This window comes from Aquarana catesbeiana, linkage group LG06 (genome assembly GCF_042186555.1).
Source record: "Aquarana catesbeiana isolate 2022-GZ linkage group LG06, ASM4218655v1, whole genome shotgun sequence".
Lineage (NCBI taxonomy): Eukaryota > Metazoa > Chordata > Amphibia > Anura > Ranidae > Aquarana > Aquarana catesbeiana.
In genome coordinates this window covers 61034216-61057068 of record NC_133329.1, presented here as the reverse complement: position 1 = coordinate 61057068, position 22853 = coordinate 61034216, and the positions used below count along the sequence as shown (strand labels likewise).

The 22853-nt window shown below is 42.1% G+C and overlaps 2 protein-coding genes across 3 annotated transcripts in view; one reads left to right on the top strand and one right to left on the bottom strand.

The window, feature by feature from the left end:
* LOC141148525 (uncharacterized) overlaps positions 1–8070 on the top strand; it is a 61411-nt gene extending 53341 nt beyond the window's left edge. Inside the window, exons 9-12 of one of the 2 annotated variants that reach the window (XM_073636066.1) lie at positions 814–847; positions 3346–3401; positions 5888–5995; positions 7769–8070. In XM_073636066.1, coding sequence (XP_073492167.1) covers positions 814–847; positions 3346–3401; positions 5888–5995; positions 7769–7818 — 248 coding nt within the window. In that variant the 3' untranslated portion in view covers positions 7819–8070. The remainder of the gene's footprint in view (positions 1–813; positions 848–3345; positions 3402–5887; positions 5996–7768) is intronic. The other variant, XM_073636065.1, reaches the window with a different exon arrangement.
* A 6459-nt stretch (positions 8071–14529) lies between these two features.
* Positions 14530–18421, bottom strand: LOC141147610 (uncharacterized). Its single transcript, XM_073634841.1, has 3 exons — positions 18314–18421; positions 16132–16476; positions 14530–15031 (listed from the first exon to the last, which is right to left on the bottom strand). The coding sequence occupies exons 1-3, from the start codon at positions 18387–18389 to the stop codon at positions 14736–14738; spliced, it is 717 nt and encodes a 238-aa protein (XP_073490942.1). The 5' UTR covers positions 18390–18421; the 3' UTR covers positions 14530–14735.
* Between the last annotated feature and the right edge of the window lie 4432 nt (positions 18422–22853).

Sequence of the window (22853 nt, the reverse complement as noted above, 5' to 3'; positions counted from 1 at the left end):
CAATGATGGAGCACTATTCCCCCCACTGACACCAATGATGGGGCACTATTCCCCCCACTGACACCAATGATGGGGTACTATTCCTCTCACTGATGCCAATGATGGGGCACTATTTCCCTGGCACCAATGATGGAGAAATATTTCCCTGACACCAGTGATGGGGCACTATTCCTCCTACTACTGACCACGGGTAATATGTCATTTATTTACTCCCACTGACCACCAAGCCAGAGACATTGTCTACATCCACTGATGCTGGGGCATTTTCTACTCCCACTGGCCAAAGTCTGCCCCCCAAAAAGTCTGAAGAACAGTAAAATGGGGCCCTTTGTTTAGAAAGTTTGGAGACCCCTGGTTTATTGTCTGTCCCGATATTCTGGAAACACCAAGCTCTCCATCATAATTGGTGTTCCCAGCTCCACCCACTGTTTTTTCTTTTAGACTCTACCTCTTTGTAGTCATGGCCAAGTCTGTACATTTGCATTCTCTGCTATGGACTGTCCACTTCTCTGCTAATGACTGTCAGTCTGCCATCCCATCTCTGTCCATGGTAAAGTCCCTTCTGGTCACCTTTGCCTCCTTTGGTCTCTGATCACACCCGGCATCCTTGGGACAATCATAATCAGATTAAAGTAAACCATGTGGACTTCAGGAATCTAGCACGGATGTTCGGGTTTCCTGGATAGCGATAGCAGTTCACCAAAACATGTGACTGGCTGCCCGAATTTTTTCTATAAGAATGTGATCTCTCCGTGATCTGTAGACCCCCAGCTTTGTCCTGTGTAATAACTGAGCTCTCCTCTCCCTTTGCAGCTGCTCCGGTGATGAAGAAAGACCACACATACCTGTGAGAGACTTTTTATTACCTGTAAGGTAACCTTATGGCTCAATGAAGCCACTAGGGCAGGGATCTGCAATTAGCGGACCTCCAGCTGTTGCAAAACTACAAGTCCCATCATGCCTCTGCCTCTGGGTGTCATGCTTGTGGCTGTCAGAGTCTCGCTATGCCTCATGGGACTTGTAGTTCTGCAACAGCTGGAGGTCCACTAAATGCATATCCCTGCACTAGGGGAAGGAAGCAAGAAAACAAAAGAGGGTGAGATAGAAGAAGAGAGCTGTAGAAGAGAGGAGAGGAGAGGAGAGGAGAGGAAGAGAGAAAGGAAGCAAAAGAGCGACAGACCAAAAGAGGGAGAGATAGAAGAAGAGAGCTGGAGCGAGAGAGATGAGGAGTGAAAGAGAGGCAGAAAAAGTGAGCAAAAAAGCAATAGAACAAAAAGGGGAGATATAAAAGTAGAGAGCTGGACGAGGAGAGGAGAGAGAAAGTGTAAGGGTGCCAGAATAAGGAGATAGAACAAAAGAGTGGAACATAGAAATAGAGAGCTGGAGGGGAGGGAAGAGGAGAGGAGAGGAAGGAGAAAAAGGGAGCAATGGAACAAATGAGGGTAGATAAAAGAGGAGAGGAGAGAGAAAGTGTAAGGGTGCCAGAATAGGGAGATAGAACAAAAGAGGGAGACATAGAAGAAAGCTGGAGGGGAGGAGAAGAGAAGAAAGGAGATTAAGTAGAAAAAGGGAGCAATGGAACAAATGAGGATGAATAAAAGAGAGCTGGAAGGGAGGGGAGGGGAGAGGAGAGGGGAGGAGAGGAGAGGAGAGGAGAGGAGAGGAGAGGAGAGGAGAGGAGAAAAAGGGAGCAATGGAACAAATGAGGGTAGATAAAAGAAGAGAGCTGGAGTGAAAGAGGAGAAAAAGCGAGGAGGGGAGCAAGAGAGCAATATAACAAAAGAGGGAGAGATTGAAGAAGATAGCTGGAGCAAGAGAGGAGAGGAGGGAGAGAAATAAAGAGAGGAAGGAGAAGAGAAGGGAGCTAGTGAGCAATAGAACAAATGAGGGGAGGTAAAAGAAGAGAGCTGAAGTTAAAGAGGAGAGGAGAGAAAGAGAAGAGGGGAAGCAAGAGAGCGATAGAACAAAAGAGGTAGAGACAGAAGAAGAGAGCTGGAGTAAGAGAGGAGAGAAGTAAAAGAGAGGCAGAAAAAGGGAGCAAAAGAGCAATAGAACAAAAAGGGGAAATATAAAAGTAGAGAGCTGGATGAGGAGAGGAGAGGGAGAAAGTGTAAGGGAGCAAGAACAGGGAGATAGAACAAAAGAGGGAGACATAGAAGAAGGCAGCTGGGGTGAGAGAAGAGGAGAGGGGAGGACGGAAAGAAAGAGAGGAAAGAGAAGAAGGAAGCTAGTGAGCAATGGAACAAATGAGGAGGGATAAAAGAAGAGAGCTGGAGTGAAAGAGGATAAGAAAGGAGAGAAAGAGAAGAAGGGAGCAAGAGAGTGATAGAACAAAAGAGGGAGAATAAGAGAGCTGGAGTGAGAGAGGAGAGGAGAGAACAAGAGGAAGGGGGCAAAAGAGTGGAGAGGGACAAGGAGAGGAGCAATGGAACAAATGAGGGTAGATAAAAGAAGAGAGCTGGAGAGAAAGAGAAGGAAGCAAGAGTGATAGAACCAAAAATAGGGAGAAGAAGAGAGCTGCAGTGAGAGAGGAGATTAGAGAAAGAGAAGAAGGGAGCAAGAGAGCGATAGAATAAAAGAGGGAGAAGAAGAGAGCTGGAGTGAGAGAGGAGAGGAGAAAAATAGAGGAAGGGAGCAAAAGAGTGGAGAGGGGAGAGGAGAAATGGAACAAATGAGGGTAAATAAAAGAGGGCTGGAGAGAGAAAAAGAAGGAAGCAAGAGAGCGATGGAACAAAGGAGGGGGAGATAGAAGGAGAGGAGTGAGAGAAAGTAAAAGAGGAAGAAGAAGGGAGTAAGTGAGCAATAGAACAAATTAGGGGAGATAAAAGTAGAGAGCTGGAGCGACAGAGTTGAGGAAAGGAGAGAAAGTGAGATAGGGAGTAGGAGAGCAATAGAACAAAAGAGGGAGAAGAGAGCTGGAGTGAGAGAGGTGAGGAGAGAAAGAAAGGAAGGAGAAGAAGGTAGCAAATGAGCAACAGAACCAAAGGTGTAGAGATAAAGGAAGAGAGATGGGGTGAGAGAGGAGAGGAGGGGAGGGGAGAGATGGGAGATGAAAGCTGGAGCAAGAGAGAAGAGGAGAAAAGAGCCAAGGAAAGAGGCAGAAACAGAGAGGAAGGGAGTGGGAAAAACCTAGAAGAAAAGAGGGAAAAATAGAGGAAGATAGTGGGAGCCAGAGAGAAGATATAAAAGAGGCTGAGCAACTGGATTAGGGGGAAAGAAGGAAGAAAGAGAAAGTATGGAGAAGGAAAGAAAGAAATCATTAAAAAGGAAAGGAGCTAGCTAGAGAATGAGAGAAGAGACAATTCACCAGATATATGAATGATGACATTCGGTTTCTTGTTTCAGAGAAGTATTTCCCAGTGATACGGAGTTGGAGCTTATTACAGCAGATAAAGGGATTGGTAAGTAACAATATGTACCTCCTATATCATAAAAATACAATATTGTACATACCATACCTCCCAGATTTCTAGGGACACTATTTTCCTTATTATTTTATATTATGAAGAATGTAACAGGAGGAGCCAGAATACACGAAGGTGAACGAGGATACCCCCCCCCTCCCCCCGCTGTGCAGGAACAGAGCCGGAAAAATAATTATTATTATTATTATAGCAAGGAGATCTCACAAGTATGCAGATTAAGGGGCATATCAATCAATGATTTGATGGTTGATTCACCAGATAGTCATACAAAAATCTTTTCTAAACATGTACTGTTTGGACTATTTATTAAAAAAAAAAAAATCACATGTACTATTCACTTCAAATAATTGCAGTATTTTTTCTAATATGATGACGTCCTATGTCTGCCATCTAGTGGCCATAATGTTTTGTTTTTTATTTTTTTTCTGTTTGTTTTTTTTTTTTTTTTCTTTTTTTGAGATATTTTAGGATAATACCGCATTATGGCCACCAGATGGCATTTAGGATCATAGGAAATAATTTACTGGAAAAAAATACGACCATTTTTCATTGTGGCATTGTTTGTCACATTCTCACGGATGGATTCTTCTATGAATAGACCCCTAAGTATCAAGTCCAATTGGTGGAAATTCATCCAAGATTTGCCCAAGATTTTTTGGCAATATCAGTTCTTCTATAGCAAAGGGTCCTTACTGTAAAGATGACCCTATAAAGCCAATGATTGTCTTTGGAAAGTTCTGGACTAGTATTTGTCTCTTCCGCATTTCATTTTTGATTAATTTTTTAATTAAGAAATGATAAAAACAGCTTGTCCTCCATCCCAGAACTAACCAACCTGGCATGCCAGAGAAGTTCTGCTTGTAGATGTCCTCCTGCCTTATTTAAGGCCTTTCTAACCACTTGCCGACCGCCGAACGCCGATATCCGTCCTCACTTTGAGGACGGATATGGTTGTTATGGCAGCAGCTAGCTACCATAACCCCGGTATCCCCGTGTTCGGCCGGCTACAAGATAAAAGTGGTCTCTGCGGCAGATTCGCCGCAAGATCACTTTTATCGGTGGTGGTAGAGGGGCCCCCTCCTCCTGCCGCGCTCCGGTGCCCTTTGCCGCTTACCGGAGCCGTCGGCAGCGGCGGAGGCGATCATATCCTTTCTGTGGCTGTGCATGGAGACAAGTGAGGAGAAGATGGCCCCCACCCGTCTCCATGACACTGCAGGGCGGAAGCGTTGTCAAAATGTCACTTCCACCCATAGCTCTTAAAGGGCCATTTTTTTTAAATATTTTTTTTAAATGACAAATTTTAAAAAAATTTTTTATTGCATTTTAGTGTCGTTTTGACCCCGAGATCTCATATTTAAGAGGTCCTGTCATGCTTTTTTTCTATTACAAGGGATGTTTACATTCTTTGTATAAGGAATAAAAGTGACACCATTTTTTTTTTAAACAGTGTAAACATAAAAAAATAAAAGGTAAAATAAATAAGAAAAAAAAAAAAGTAAACGTCCCGCCGAGCTCGCATGCAGAAGCAAACGCATATGTAAGTAGCGCCCGCATATGAAAACGGTGTTCAAACCACACATGTGAGGTATCACCGCGATCGGTAGAGCGAGAGCAATAATTCTAGCCCTAGACCTCTTCTGTACCTCAAAACATACAACCTGTAGAATTTTTTAAACTTTGCCTATGGAGATTTTTAAGGGTAAAAGTTTGTCGCCATTCCACGAGCGGCGCAATTTTGAAGCGTGATACATGTTGGGTATCAATTTACTCGGCGTAACATTATCTTTCACAATATAAAAAAAAAAATTGGGCTAACTTTACTGTTGTCTTATTTTTTAATTCAAAAAAGTGTATTTTTTCAACAAAAAGTGCGCTTGTAAGACCGCTGCGCAAATACGGTGTGACAGAAAGTATTGCAACGACCGCCATTTTATTCTCTAGGGTGTTAGAAAAAAATGTATAATGTTTGGGGGTTCTAAGTAATTTTCTAGCAAAAAAAAACTGTTTTTAACTTGTAAACAACACATCTAAAAAAGAGGCTTGGTCCTTAAGTGATTAAAAAAAAAAAGCTGCTATTCAGATAAGAGGAACTTTGGCACACAGGAGCACAAAAACACTGCAGTAGGGGCCAATTGGATTGTGCAGCTCCTTGCTCCTCCATAGGCACCATGTGACAGTGCTTTGGCCCAGTGATTGGCTGTTAGATCCAGGTACAGTCAAAGGGGGGGTAGGTCACATGCTCACCCATACCTAGAAGTACTGGGGATTCTTGCTGGCCCTTCGAGGATGAAGAATCTGCTGCAGGGGAACACTTTAAAGGCGAGTATAAAGGGGGTCAAGGAGCTTTGCATAGGCACTGTCACATGAGCAAAATGGCAATTCCAGGTCCCATATCGCCCCCTTCCTCTCACAGGCTCACCTGGGGGCTCCTTCAATTTATAACTACATTCCTCTAATTTCAGCAACCGCTGTGAGATCCAGCGTGGAAAGCGAAGGGAAGGTGTCGATTCTCTCACAGAGCTCCCTTCACTCCTATGAGAACGTGGTCAATGCCAACGGCTCTCCTTCCTGTAAGTATAAATCCCATGTACACTTGCTGAAATTTGAAATCAGGCAGAGGAAGAGCTCACCTTGGCTAGTTTATTCATTCCACAGGCCTTTACTTACTGAATATTCACATCAGTCGGTCAGGAACTTACAATCTAAGGTCCCTACCTCACATGCATGCATGCACTAGGGCCAGTTTAGATAGGAGCCAATTGACCTACCAGCAAGCCTTTGGAATGTGGAAGGAAACGAGAGTACCCTAGAGAAACCCATGCAGGCACTGCAATAACATGCAAATTATATGTAGAGAGTGTCCTGGTTGAGATTCAAACCAAGGACCCCAGTGCTGCAAGAGTGCTAACCACTAAGCCAAAGTATGGGAATTCATAATTCATAATTATTCGTGAGTATTGAAAATCTGGAAGGCTCTGGATAGTGAAGGGTGTCACTGCGGAGGGATGAGGGTTTATGGAGTTGGTTAGGGGATTCTGCAGCTGACTTGGTGGCCCTGTAGGGATAAGGTTTCTGGAGGAGGCCGAGGAGCGCTGTGGGAGGATGGTGGGCACTGTGGCACACTGGTGGATGTTGGGGGCAGTATGGCGGGCTGGATGGAAGGCTGGAGACTCTGCCATAGGCCAAGGGGCACTGTAGGAGGCTGGGCGGTACTGTGGAGGGCTCTCAAGAGGCCTAGGGACACTGTGGGCCACTATGGGAGGTGGGGGGGGCAATATGGGGGCTAGGAGGCACTGTGGAGGATGAGGGCTTTCAGGCAGCCTGGGGGCATCGTGAGCCACTATGGGAGGTCGGGAACACTATAGGAGCTGGGAGGCACTGTGAAGGCTGAGGACTCTAAAAGGGTCTTGGCATACTGTAGACCACTATGGTAGGTTCAGGGGCACTATGGCATATGGGAGGCACTGTGGAGTCTGAGAGACTCTCAGGTAAGCTGAGGGTGCCATGGGCCACTATTGAAGGTTGGGGGAGCACTTTGGAAGGTTGGGTGGCACTGTGGAGTTTGAGTTGGCTCAGGGGCTCTGTGGGCAACTATGGGAAGTTGTGGGGGAGGGGGTACAAAGGGAGCTGGGAGCCACTGTGGAGAATGAGGGCCCTCAGGGTTCCCGGGGGCACTATGGGCAACTATGGAACATTGGAGGGCACTATGAGAGCTGGGAGGCACTGTGAATGTTGAGGAACCTAAGCAGGTCTGAAGGCACTGTAGGCCACTATGGGAGGTTGGGTGGCACCATGGAAGCTAGGAGGCACTGTGGAGGCTGAGGTCTCTTAGGTGGCCTGGGGCACTATGGGAAACTTTGGAAGGCTAGGGGGCATTGTGGGAGTCTAGATGGCACCGTGGAGGTTAAAGGCTCTCAGGGGGCCTGGGGGCAACTATGGGATGTTGGGGGGACTGTGGGAGCTGGGAGGCACTGTGGGAGGTTAAGACATCTGCAGTTGGCTAGAGGCCCAGGAGCCAAGAGGGCATGACCAAGCAGTGGGCCACAGCCTGCTGGTTGAGAACCACTGGTCTATACTTTTAGGACCTCAGATCTAGAGCCATTCCCAACCAAACCTATACACTGTAGCTCTAATAGTCTAATGTTTTAGACCCCAGCAGCTGTGTAGAGAGTACATGGAGATCATGGAATTAGTCAGGAGATGTGTGTATGATGACTTTTTGGTTGAAGTTTCTAATAAAAAAAAAAAAAAGAAAGATAAATATATATGTGTAAAACCAGTGCAAAGTGAGGTATGTAGAGCGACCAATCAAAATTCAGCTAGTCTATCTTTCTCTCTTTCAGCGGCGGCTTCAGACCTGGAGGGTGATTATGTAAACCTACAGCAAGAATGAAGAGATGACCCTTCCCGCCTGCTGACAAAAGGGGTGTGGCTTACATTTGGGTGGAGCTTGTGGTGTTTTTTTTTGTTTTTTTTTTTTACTACTTTTTATTTCTAGAGCCTGGGAAATGAAGATGAGTGTTCTACTTTCTTCTTCTTACTTGCACCTTGAAATAGCAGTGTCACCTTCCTGAGGACAAAGGACCCCCCCCCCCCCCTTGTGTTACTGTTGGTTGTATATTTGTGGTATTAATAAAGGATCCAGAATTTGTCCCATTTAACAGCCAATGAGTCTACTTCTTATATTTGACATCTATCGCTTTTCTCTGCTCAAAGTGAGCTGCTGCTTTAAGCTGCCCATATACCACCCAATCAGACCATACAATCTCTGTACAATCTCCAGTACCGGAACGAGTTCATCTATTGCCCATGGCATGGATGCGGAACTACACCCCCCTCCCCCACTGTTAATGCCCTGTGTCTATTCTCTGCCAACCTGTTCCGCTGTACCCAGGGCACCTGTCCCTTATGCCCACCCCTGAGGAGGACACAGATCAATTTCAATTTGGTAGCCCCCTTGTATCTAAATGAGATTGTACAATCAGATTGTATACTGTATGGCCAGCCTTAGAGAAAAAAAAGAGGCTGCAATGTGGTTCTTGGTCATTTAAATTTTTGGGATTCTTGCACAGGAAGTCGTATACGTGTGTACCCCAAAATTTTTTTTTTTTTTTTTCATTTTATAATGGTCCATTTATGTTTTTGCAGTGCCCTAAAGTGCATGATGTCACACATTATTGTGTGTAGCGTTAGGGCAGCCCATTGAAAATAATAGGCTACCGACACACTGACAGTAATAAAAACCTGACATAGGTTCTAACCCTTACACACTTTATCCTGGAATTTACTTTAAAGGGGTTGTAAACCTTTGTGTTTTTTCACCCTAATGCATCCTATCCTATTCTACTTCTAAAAACTGACCGGCCCCCCAGCCCCCCCGTTATACTCACCTGAGCCCCTTCGTTCCCTCGGCAGAGACGCGCTGTACCTCTCTGCCCGGGGGTTTTTGGCTCTTGGTTGGATAGATTGATAGCAGTGCAGCCATTGGCTCCCGCTGCTGTCAATCAAATCCGATGACGCGGGCGCCGGGGGGGGCGGGGCGTGGCTGAGTTTGCCATTCTGTGTCTGGACGCAAATGCTGGACTCGGGAGCGCGCCCGCAAAATAACCCCCCCCCCGGGGAGAGCGCTTCTCCTAGGGGGTTTACCAATGCAAGGAGGAGCCACCGGGGGACCCCAGAAGACGAGGTTCGGGGCCACTCTGTGAAGAACGAGCTGCACAGTGGAGGTAAGTATGATATGTTTGTTATTTAAAAAAAAACAAAAAACGAAGGTTTACAATCACTTTAACCACTTCCGGACCAGCCGCCGCAGTTTTACTGCGTAAGGTCGGCTTCCCTGCGCGAAACCACGTAACTATGAGGTCGGCTTGCGAGGTCCAGATAGCAGGCGTGCGCGGGGGTGCCGATGCTCGTGGCCGACGGTCGCGATGACCACCAGCCGCGAGCGATCGTGAGCAGGAGATGCAGAACAGGGACGAGTGTGTGTAAACACACACATCCCTGTTCTGTTCTGACAGGAGTGACAGATTGTGTGTTCCACCATGATCCGTCACTTTCTCTAGTTAGTGCCTCCCCCTTCAGTTAGAATCACCTCCCAGGGAACACAGTTAACCCCTTGATCGCCCCTAGTGTTAACCTCTTCCCTGCCAGTGACATTTTTACAGTAATCAATGCATTTTTAATCGCACTGATCGCTGTATAAATGCCAATGGTTCCAAAAATGTGTCAAAATTGTCCGATGTGTCCGCCATAATGTCGCAGTCAAGATAAGAATCGCAGATCGCCGCCATTACTAGTAAAAAAAAAAAATAATAATAAAAATGCTATAAATCTATCCCCTATTTTGTAGACGCTATAACTTTTGCTCAAACCAATCAATATACGCTTATTGCGATTTTTTTTACCAAAAAAATGTAGAAGAATATATATCGGCCTAAACTGAGAAAAAATTTGCTTCTTTTAAAAAAAAAAATGTGGATATTTATAAGAGCAAAAAGTAAAAAATAATGTGTTTTTTTTCAAAACTGTCGCTCTTTTTTTTGTTTATAGCGCAAAAAATAAAAACCGCAGAGGTGATCAAATACCACCAAAAGAAAACTCTATTTGTGGGGAAAAAAGGACGTCAATTTTGTTTGGATGCAGCGTCGCACGACCGCGCAATTGTCAATTAAAGCAATGTAGTGCTGAATCGCAAAAAGTGCTCTGGTCAGGAAGGGGGTAAATCCTTCCGGGGCTGAAGTAGTTAAGGTACAGAAAGTTAAGCTAAAGTTTAATCTGCTTTTATTTTGCCTTCCTTGGTTCCTCCCCCCACCCCCTCATCTTCATATGAATAACACTCTTTCCGTTTTCATTACATACTTTATTTTACCCTACCCGTCGATGTCATCCTCGGGTCTCTGCTTCTCTATGCAACGCAGACAGATCATGGCTGGTGGGCGGGGTCGGCAGCTTGCTGTACATTAGACACGTGCAATTGGTTTTGTTTTCCGAATTTGGTTTTCGTCTAAATTTGGCATATTCGTTCATTCGGGAGCATCTGAATGAACGAATGACTATTTGACAAATTTTCTTACGAAAACAAATTTTCTAAAAGAACAAAAATCCGAAAATAAGAACAAAAATTAGAAAATACAGAAGAACGAAAAACATTCGGATAATTTTGTTTTTTATATTTTCTATTATAATTAAATGACTAACCATTATTATAGTTTTTTTTTTATTATTTATTAACCACTTCAGGATTTGCCCCCTTAATGACCAGGCCATTTTTTCAATGGCAATTGCGCGGTCGTGCGACGTTGTACCCAAACAAAATTGACGTCCTTTTTTTTCCCACAAATAGAGCTTTCTTTTGGTGGTATTTGAACATCTCTGCGGTTTTTATTTTTTGCGCTATAAACAAAAAAAAGCGATAATTTTGAAAAAAAAAAAAAAAAACAATAATTTTTGCTATAATACATATCCAAAAAAAAAAAAAAAAATTCTTCATCAGTTTAGGCTGATACGTATTCTTCTACATATTTTTGGTAAAAAAAAATTCCCAATAAGCATATATTGATTGTTTTATGGCATTTTTTTAATTATTTTTTTTAAAGGTAATGGCGGTGATCTGTGATTTTTAGCGGGACTGCGACATTATGGCGGACACATCGGACACTTTTGGTGCTATTTTGGGACCATTGACATTTATACAGCAATCACAGCTAAAAATAGCCACTGATTACTGTGTAAATGTCACTGGCAGGGAAAGGTTTAAACACTAGAGGGTGATCAAGGGGTTAAGTGTGTCCTAGGGAGGTGATTCTAACTGTGGGGGGGATGGGACTGACTGGAGGAGGAGAGAGATCGCTGTTCCTAATCTTTAGGGACAGCAAATCTCTCTCCTCTCCCTTGACAGAACGGAGATCTGCCTGTTTACATTGACAGACCTCCGTTCTGTCTCTGTCAGGAGCGATTGCGGGTGCCCGGCGGACATACGTCACGCGGCGGGTCTGCTATAGCCATTTAAAGGGCCGCCGTACAGCTACGGCGATTTGCCCAGGAGAGCCAACCTGCCTCCGTATTATGACAGCGGCTGGTCGGCAAGCAATTAATATTAAATAATAATAATAGTTATAAACTATTAAATTATAGGTATTGGAATTTCCTTTCAAATTTGGCTGTTAGTGAACGTAACGAATACGAATTTATCCGAAATAACGAATGCCGCATCTAAACGAATGATCTGATAAATGAAAAAAAAAAAAATGAATGAAACCAAAAGGAAAAAAAAAAACCAAAAAACGACTTTTTCGTCAGTGCACATGTCTATTGTACATAGTTTCCCAGCCCCCGACCTCACTACTCCTCTCTGGAACCCTCGGCCCTGATGCAAGCAGAGGGAGGAGTTATGCAAATATCAATATGCCTTGATGGGTGTGTCAGTCTGGGGGGAGACGGTGTTCCTAGGCAGGGTTTGCATGGAGACCACCATAGGTAAAGCATGAAATGATGGGAAGAACTTCAATGAATGCGGCGGGCGTGATGCTGGAGGTCCAGCCAGGAAATGAGGACGGTTTTGTCTGACTTGCTGCAGCTTTAAATGCACATTATGAGAAGCTCACAGTGTGCGGTGAAATCAAAGCCAGGTCAGTCCAGGAGAGGAACCTGTACAACTGTAGAAGACTGGAAAGAAGGCCATTGGTTAGGTTCAAAGTAAATTGTTGCATATTGTAAATAGGGGGGAAAAGTTATTATGTTTTATTAAAAAAATTAATATATTGCTGTTAGGATATTTTTTTTTTTTTTTACAGAATTCTTCACTATTAGCAATCTTTCCCAATTTCTGGCAGTCGGCTATTACCAGTTTATTGTAGCCAAGTTAAAACAGGTTATTTCTGATTGGTTGTTTTCGGAGGCAGCGCATGGGTTGTTCTTAGGTAAACTTGGCTTGTTATTTGCAGCAGTGCCACCCTATGGATAATGAGCGTCACTGCAATTGTTATATCCAATATAAAAAGGAAAACGTGTCTCTCTGGGCTCCACTCAAACCTAACAAATAACTAATCAAAAATCTGTTTATAAAACCTCCTGTAAGCTGAATCTCCTATTTTTTTTTTTAATTTTTGAATTTCCGATTTTTTTTTATTTTCAGATTTTTTCTGAATTTCCAATTTTTTTTAAATTTTAGAATTTCCAATTTTTTCTGAATTTTCTATTTTTTCTGAATTTTCTATTTTTTTTTTAATTTCCAAATTTCAGTTTTTTTTTTTTTCGATTTTCCACATTTTTTTTGAATTCCTGATTTTTTTTATATACAAGCAGAGGGAGGAATTTTGCAAATATCAATACGTCTTGATGGGTGTGTCAGTCTGAATTTCATTTTTTTTTTTTTAATTTCCGATTTTCCAAATTTTTTTTGAATTTCTGATTTTTTTTTTAATACAAGCAGAGGGAGGAGTGATGCAAATATCAATATGCCTTGATGGTCAGTCTGGGGGGAGACCGTGTTATGATTTTTTTTGAATTTCCGATTTTTATCAAATTTCCGATTTTCATACTTGTTTTCGATTTTCAGGTTTTTTTCAAATTTCCGAATTTTTTTAGAATTTCCGATTCTTTTCAAATTTCCGATTTTACAGGTTTTTTTTTTCGAATTTCTGTTTTTTTTTTAAATATCCAATTTTTTTTTTTTTTTTAATCTACGATTTTTTTACGTTTTTTTTTTTGGAATTTCAAATTTTTTTTTTTTTCGAACTTCCGATTTTTTTTCAAATATCCGATTTTTTTTTCATTTTCTATCTTTTACGATTTTTTTTATTGTTCTGGTCACAGATTGTTAGAAAATAAAATCCTAAAAAAAAAAAAAAAAAGTACGATTTTTTTTGGAATTTCCAAATTTCCAATTTTTCCTATTGTTTTTTGGAATTGCTGATTTTTTTCAAACTTCCGATTATTCTCGAATTTCCTTTTTTTTACCTTTTTTTTCAATATTTTTTCAAATATTCGATTTTTTTTTAAATTTCCGTTTTTTTCTGATTTTCCGATTATTTTCCCATTATTGGTATTTTGTAGGAGGAGTAGTGCCCCATTATTGGTATTAGTAGGAGGGATAGTGCCCCATTATTGGTATTAGTAGGAGGGGTAGTGCCCCATTATTGGTATTAGTAGGAGGGGTAGTGCCCCATTATTGGTATTAGTAGGAGGGGTAGTGCCCCATTATTGGTAATAGTAGGAGGGGTAGTGCCCCATTATTGGTATTAGTAGGAGGGATAGTGCCCCATTATTGGTATTAGTAGGAGGGGTAGTGCCCCATTATTGGTATTAGTAGGAGGGGTAGTGCCCCATTATTGGTACTAGTAGGAGGAGTAGTGCCCCATTATTGATACTAGTAGGAGGAGTTGTGCCCCATTATTGGTATTAGTAGGACGAGTAGTGCCCCATTATTGGTATTTGTGGGAATAGTGCCCCATCATTGGTATTGGTGGAAGAAGTAGTGCCTCATTGCTGGTGTCATTGGGAGGAATAATGCCCAAAGGGCCAGGTAAAGGCTAGCTAAGGGCTAAATCTGGCCCTCGGGCCGCAGTTTGGAGACCCCCGGCTTATACCAATGGAATTCACTGCTATAAGCAATCATAATGTGTACAAAGAAAAAAAACCTGATCACTTCCCCAGAGTAGTACACGGTAACACTGTATTGCTCTGGTCACAGATTGTTAGAAAATAAAATCCTAAAAAAAAAAAAAAAAAAAAGTAAAAAAAAAAAATGTAATAAAATTAAAAAAAATAATAATACATATATATATTTTTTTTACATACTGTCACCAGTTTCCCTGATCATGCTGTACTGCAATGGTGACAATATGTCAAAAAAAAAAAAAAATCCTGACTTTTTTTTTTTTTTTTAACAATTCCCCATTCTCTTAATAAATGTGATAAAAAAAATGTAAAAGGGGGTAATTTGGGGGATATTTGTACTGTCCTGGCATTTTCAGGCCTCAAGAAATGAGAAAGGCCGTCAGTAAATCAGGGTTGATCAATTTTCATATATATATATATATATACAGTAGTTTGTGGACTCCATAACTTTCCTACAGACTAAATAATAAACACTGATTTGCCACCATTTACAAAGGTAATTTTTTTATTAAAACAAAAAGGCGATGTTTCAGATATCATGCTGGATTGGAGGGTTAATGACATTTAATGATGCAACATTCACATATGTAACCAAAAACTACCCCGGGTAATACAACAAGTCATAAAAAATATAAACAGTTAGGGTTCCTATTACATAGCCCAGAACCGTCTGAGAAGCGTTGGAAGAACAATCTAAACTGGAAGACAAAAGTAGATGAAGAAGATGAGGACCCATGAAGCCACCAACACTGCAGCCACCATCCCGACCTTTAGGGTTCGGAATTTGTCGTTACCAATGATTTCTGAAGCCGGAACAGTTGTTTTCTTGGAGGCCGGAATGGAGTAAAGGTTAGAGTCCACATCGATGTCCTGGGAGGCCAGAGTAGAAGGAGGTCTGGGGTCTTCAGGATTCTGGGAGGTTGGAGTGAAGTCAAGGCTTGAGACTAGACCATCCCGGGAGTCTGAGGTGGAGCGAAGGCCATCAGGATCTATACATGGAAATAATTCACAGAGAAGAGTTGTGTGTGAGTACATTCAGGAACCTTCCAGATATAAGGCATGTGGATAATGGTACAAAAATAGCTCAGAACCGATATTCTGCTATTTATCATTATTCGCAAGGACAAAGGGAATTATCTCTGAATGGGAAAATGGGATGTGGGACTCCAAACTGCTAGATAATCAGATGAGAGGGAGCTGCCATAAAGGACCTGCCAAAGGATTGGTATGCCTGTCCATCCAGTCCTGCGATTTACACAGCACAGCTCTGTCCGGCAGCATAGGGGATTGCATTTGTCTCTGCCGCAGTTAGGTAACAGTAACAGGTCTTGTCCTTCCCCCCAGCCTATGACAGGACAGTAAAAGAGAAGCAGCAGATAGATTTTTTTTAGGGTTTTTATTGGGGACCTTGGATAGGGATGAAGAACATGGGATACAACTTGATGGCTCTTCAACTTCTGGCTGCACTGTACAAGCTGCTGGCTGCATTTGAACAAAAGAAATGTCCCACAGGATCTCTAGGCTGACTGTGACTTGAACTCCTTCCACTGGGGTCTTCCACTCACTTAGCCACAGTTTCCTCCTGCATATATCCACCAGGCTTTTCCTAGGTAGATGTAGACTCACACCACCATCGGACAGCTTGGGCTCTCTCCCACAACTTCCTCCCAGCTTCTCTCCTGTGAGCTTTCTCCTGGATCCCTTGGACTAGGACTTGCAAATAGGCCCGCCTAGCTGAGACTTCAGTGTCTTCAGGCTTGCTTCCTCCCAGTCTTCAGATTCCCTCAACAGGGGTCCCCTCCTGCAGAACTGGACCCCTGGAACACTGCCACTTGCTGCCCAGGCCTCCGACTATTTATGGGCTCTCTAGTCACCTTCTAGGCACACCTCCCCATGGATTGGCTGGAGTCTCATAAATATTCAGGCTACCCGCTCTGTAGTAATCATCCCCCGCTGCTCTGGTTACAATGGAGCTAAACTAAATTTGTTTAGCAGCCTACATTACACTAGCAGGGTGCTACATCAATAAATATGAACTGAAATAATTTGCGTCTTTTATATCTGCCTGGAGGATGGAAATCTCACTTACCTCTGACAAGAACGGTTGTGTTTATACGTTCCTCCAGTGACCGGTATTTGATGGCACAGGTGTATCTCCCACCATGTTCTTGCTGGACGTTCATCAAATGTATGTAAGCCTTCCCTTTAGAGAGTTCCTCTAGCACTGATATGTTCACCTGGGTGTCCTTACTGAAGGCCCATTTGGTCTCGCCACCTTTGGACCAGGATATGTCCAGCATGGTCAGTTCCATGGAATTATCTGTGCTGAAATTACATAGCAGGGTAACATTGTCTCCAAGTGTTGCAGTGACCTCCGTTAAGCCCTTAATATGTAGGAAGTGATTGCCGCTGCTGGCTTGTCTGCTTTCGTGCACTGGGGTCAGCATGGGAGGGAAGAGACCACAAAAGGATGAGATTTATTATGTAATAGTCACATATGTGATCAAAAAGGTAATCAAAATCTTATCTGCTTATACACTATATTACTAAAAGTATTGTGACACCTGCCCTTACACAAACATGAACTTTAATGGCATCCCAGTCTTAGTCCGTAGGGTTCAATATTGAGTTGGCCCACCCTTTACAGCTATAACAGCTTCAACTCTTCTGGGAAGGCTGTCCACAAGGTTTAGTAGTGTGTCTATGGGAATGTTTGACCATTCTTCCAGAAGAGCATTTGTGAGGTCAGGCACTGATGTTGGATGAGAAGGCCTGGCTCGCAGTCTCTGCTATAATTCATCCCAAAGCTGTTCTATCGGGTTGAGGTCAGGACTCTCAAGTTCCTCCACCCCAAACTCGCTCATCCATGTCTTTATGGACCTTGCATTGTGCCCTAGTCCAAATCATTTGGTGGAGGGGGGGATTATGTGTTGGGCTTGGCCCAAGAAATGTATTATAGACATGAAGTAGCTGCAAAAAGGCTGCAGGAGATCAACACCACCGAGCTGCAATTTTTACATAAAAATGCAAAGTGGCAATTGCTTATGATACACAGCGCTTTAGCAAACCAAACGCCATTCAGTTAGAATTTACATCTACTAAGAGGCTGTCCTCCTCTCTCTGCCACAAAAAGCACATTTTAAACTGACACAGGTACCAAATACAGCAGAGAAATCTCACAGTTTTAGATTTCATGATATAGGACAGGCTGGAAAGCGACATATCTCTATTGAGTCTACTCTAAGCTCAATTATTAGTTTTATGTTATTTTTAAAGCAAAATATCACTTTTTTTTAATTTATTTTTTGATCTTTTGCTTTTGAAGCTAAAGGAGAGATTCGGGGTCCCAAATCTCTCCTCTATCTTTAAAAGAAAAAGATTTTAAAAAAATGTGATCTTTTGTTTAAAAAAACAAAAATCACTCCATAAAGAGGATACTGTCATCCCTTATTTCTATTTTTCTATTTCAAGGGATATTTACAGTCCTTGTAATAGGAATAAAAGTGAAATATATATATATATATATTATAAAAAACATATATATATATATATATATATTAGGGGAACGGTGTAAAAAAAATAAAAAAATGTGTGAAGATTTTTAAGCACCATAGTTTGTCGCCATTCCACGAGCGTGCCCAATTTTAAAGCGTGACACGTTAGGTGTCTATTTACTCGGCATAACATCATCTTTCATATTATACAAAAAAATTGGGGTAACTATTGTTTTTTTTTTTTTTTAATACATTAAACTGTATTTCTTTCCAAAAAAATTGCGTTTGAAAAACCGCTGCGCAAATACAGTGTGTCATAAAATATTGCAACGATCGCCCATTTTATTCTCTAGGGTCTCTGCTAAATATATATATATATATATATATATATATATATATATATATATATTATTATTATTATTATTATTATTATACAGGATTTATATAGCGCCGACAGTTTACGCAGCGCTTTACAACAACATTAGGGCAGACAGTACAAGTACAATACAATTCAATACAGGAGGAATCAGAGGGCATATATTGTTTGGGGGTTATATGTAATTTTCAGGTCTCACTGGTGTGAACCGAGCCTGAAGGTTATGAGATGGTGAGGCACATGGCAGTGATCTTGGGGGCTCAGTTATGATGCCTGGGGAGCAGTTTTGGAAGAAAATACCATCTCACACATTCAGTTCTCTAATAAAAAAAAAGTTACATTAATATTTTTTCATAGAGCTCTCAATTAAATGTCAAGTAGACTTCAATAATCAGACGTACCAGTAAACAGCAACAGCAAGTTGGCAATGATAAAGGCTTTCAGCACGGTCAAAATGAGCGCGCGGCGGCTCTCCATCTCATCTGATGTCTGTAGACGTTTGACCTGTAGTAAATAGTACCCTCTTATCACTAGGAGCACATGCTGGCTGAGGGCGGGAAGCATTAACAGGCCACAAAATTCTTTTGTGACATCCTCAGATGAAGACCACCTAGAGATGACTGAATACATCCATATTCAGTAGAATATTATCCAAACATCCATGTAATTCACCCAGAGCCAGGGAAAGGGGTGGGCAGGTGGGGGGCTGCCCTGGGCACTGTGGTATCATGTGAGATGGGGGGGGGGGGACCACAACAAGATTGGGGGCAGGGGATTTGTGTTGGGAGGGGGTATTTGGGGGGGGGGGGGGGCGGCAGGGGATAAGAATTGTTCAAGCAGGGGAAATTTGGTGATTTGGAGGGGATTTGTGTTTTTAGGGGGGATGGGGGGGGGGGAGAAGATTTGTGCTAGGAGGGGGAATTTTTGAAGGGGTTTGTGCTAGGAAAAGGTAAGAGGTGGGTGGGAGGGGATTTGTGCTAGGAGAGGAATTTATTTGTATTTGTGCTAGGAGGGCAAATTTGGGGGAAATGTTCTAGGATGGGGGATATAGGAGAATTTGTGCTGGAGAGGGAATTGGGGGGGGGGGGGATTTGTGCTTACAGGGAAAATTTGAGGGGTAGAGGATTTGTACTAGGATGAGGGGAATTTTTTTCGGGGGGCGGGGTGGTGCTGGGGACATATGGGGAATGAGAGAATTTGAGCTGGTGGGGTTTGAGGGGGCAAAGATTTGTGCTGGGAAGGGGATTTTAGCAGGGATCAGATTTGTATGGAGGGGGGACGATGACTTATGTTTAGGGGGTAAGCATGCAGATTGGTGCTCGATTTCTTTTTTGGGGGGGATTTTTGCTGACATAATAATAATAATACTCATACATCTTGGGGGGGTGGGGGGGTGGCGCAATTTGACATGTTCATCCTGTCCTGGCACTGAATTCTCCCAATCCATCAGGCTGATCAATTCACTCCCCTTTGCCTCTTGACTCAAATGGTAAAGATTTGCTATATTATAGGAAACATCTAGAAATGTTACTTGTGCCTGAGCAGTACCCTGAACGATTTCTCAAATTTTTTCTATAAAAAAAGTACCTCCTGTGCCTGGGCACTCCCATGTCTTCTGTCTCATAGCCAGTGCCGTAGATAAGGGGGTACCATCAGTTCTCCTGTACAGGATCAAGGCCAGCAGGGGGACCTAGGCAGCTGGGTGAATGTGGGCAGGGAGGGGGGGAGGCAATTATTGGATTTATGATCCTAAAACCTATGTCCCATTCGGCATAAATGTCGAATGGGACATTAATTGTTTCTTGAATCTAGGGTGATGGCTTATGCATATATATATATATATATATATATATATATATATATGTGTATATATATATATATATATATATATATATATATATATATATATATATATATATATATATATATATAGATAGATAGATATATATAGATATATATCTATCTATATATATATCTATATATATAGAGATTTATCTATTTATATAGATAGATATATCTGTATATAAAGATAGATATATCTATATATATAGATATATCTATCTATATATAGATATATCTATATATACTGTTCTTTTTTTTGTGACCAGCTGGTTGGGATCCACTGATCTAAGGCACTGCTGCTTGTGATGGCTAAACTTGTGAGAATTGAATTGAAATTTGGTGATATCACCACTATGCTACTCGTTGTTCTCCTTGCTGGAGAGGAAGCTGTACCAGAGGACCTGTAGTGTTAGGCCAAAATGTATTCTGCTACATTTATCTTGTGAAAATAACCCAAATCAGGGTTTATTATTTAGTCTGTAGGAAAGTTATAGAGTCCACAAACTATGGGATATATCTGAAAATCGATCAACCCTGATGTACAGACGATCTCATTTCTTGAGGCTCGAAAACACCAGGACAGTACAAATACCCCCCAAATTACCCCTTTTTGGAAAATAGACAGTCCAAGGTAAGAGGCATGGCAAGATTTTTGAAGTTGTAATTTTTTTGTCACAATTTTGTTTTTTTTAAATACTGTCACCAGTGCAGTACAGCGTTACATGTAACTGGTGTGACGGTGATCAGGAACACTGACTGGTGATGGTATGTTAACCGCTTCCGGACCAGCTGCCGCAGTTGCGGCAGGTTGGCTCCCCTTAACAAGCCACTGTAGCTGTACATCGTCTCTTTAAGATGCCTCCGGCGGCGCGCACCCCCAGCATGTGCCGGCAGGTGAGATGACCCCTAGGCTCCCGCGATCGCTCATGACAGAGCGAGAACCGGGATCTGTAAACACACAAATCCCGGTTCTGTCAGGGGAGAGGAGACAGATCGTGTTTTCCTACTAAGTAGGAAGAACGATTTCTCTACTCCTCTAGTCAGGCACATTCCCCCCACAGTTGGAACACAGCGAGGGAACTCAGTTAACCCCTTGATCACCCCCTAGTGTTAACCCCTTCACTGCCAGTGACATTTAAACAGTAATCAGTGCATTTTATAGCACTGATCGGAGTATAAATGTCACTGGTCCCAAAAAGTGTCTGATGTGTCTGTCGCAATGTTGCAGTCCCAATAAAAATCTCAGATCGCTGCCATTACTAGTAAAAAAACAAAAAAATAATAAAAATGCTATAAATCTATCCCCTATTTTGTATACGCTATAACTTTTGTGCAAACCAGTCAATAAACGCTTATTGCAATTTTTTTTTTTTTAATCAAAAATTTGTAGAAGAACATATATCCGCCTTAAACTGAGGGGGAAATTTGTTTTTTACATTTTGGGATATTTATTATAGCAAAAACGAAAAAATATTCAGTTTTTTTTTTCAAAATTGTCAAATTTTTTTGTTTATAGCGCAAAAAGAAGAAAATGCAGAGGTGATCAAATACCACCAAAAGAAAACTCTATTTGTGGGGAAAAAAGGACCAAAATGTTGTTTGGGTACAACATCGCACGACCGGCAATTGTCAGTTAAATCGACGCAGTGCCGTATCGCAAAAAATGGCCTGGTCAATAAGGGGGAAAAGTGGTTAAAAAATTTTTTAGTAATTTTTGCTTCAATGTTTGTTTTTTAAACACACTGGGGCCAGAGCAATAGTGTTGCCATATTAACATTGTACTACTCTGGGGAAGTGATTAGGATTTTTTTTTTTTTACACATTATGATGGTTTATACCAGTGAATTTCATTGGTAAAAGCAACCATTTTTACTGAATGAAACTGATTAATTCAATGCATTTTGTTGTGATTAGCTGTGATTGTCAACAGCTAATGTTATGGTATGGGTAGGCTGTGTATGGCCCGTCTGTACCATGTGATCACTGTGACCAATCACAGTTAGCAACACAATTGTACACAATAGATGGCATGAAAGGAAGCCATCCATTATTTACAATTGTCATGTGATCAGCTGTGATTGGTCACAGCGATCACATGGTACAGGCAGTGGCAGTGGTACAGACAGTGGGCTGGTACCCTGGTCAGTCACTGGCTGTACCATGTGATTACTGTGACCAATCACAGTTAGCAACACAACTGTACACAATGGATGGCATGAAAGGAAGCTATCCATTATTTATAATTGTCATGTGATCAGCTGTGATTGGTCACAGTGATCACATGGTACAGGCAGTGGCAGTGGTACAGGCAGTGGGCTGGTACCCTGGTCAGTCACTGGCTGTACCATGTGATTACTGTGACCAATCACAGTTAGCAACACAATTGTACACAATGGATGGCATGAAAGGAAGCCATCCATTATTTATAATTGTCATGTGATCTGCTGTGATTGGTCACAGCGATCACAATGTACAGGCAGTGGGCTGGTACCCTGGTCAGTCACTAGCTGTGTCCGATGGACACAGCGGTGACAGATTGTGTCGCAGCCCGATCCGGGAGGAAGTCAAAAGACGTCCACCTAGATCGACAAAAGTCCTGTCCGGCTTCATTTTGCTATAGTCCTTTGAGATTTCTCCTTAGCACCCAGCCAAAAAAAACTGATCTTTACATAGTTCATTAGCTTAACCAACATTTACAAACACACAAATGAATAAGTCAATGATTTTGCCTCCTCACTCCTCTTCTTCTATAAGTGGTTTCAATCAGACAGAGCAAGAAATACAGGCAGATACTTATCCATCATGCCATACCATCAGGGAGGCGTGTGATTGGCCCCAAATGTATTCTGCAGTAGGACAACCACAAACATACAGCCAATGCCATTAAGAAATATCTTCAGTGTAAAGAACAAAGAGTCCTGGAAGTGATGGTTTGACCCCCACAGAGCCCTGATCTCATCATCGTGAAGTCTGTCTTGTATGACACGAAGAGACAGAAGGATTAGAGGCAGCCGACATCCACAGAAGATCTGAGGTTAGTTCTCCAAGATGTTTTGAACAACCTACCTGGCGAGTTCCTTCAAAAACTGTGCAAGTGTA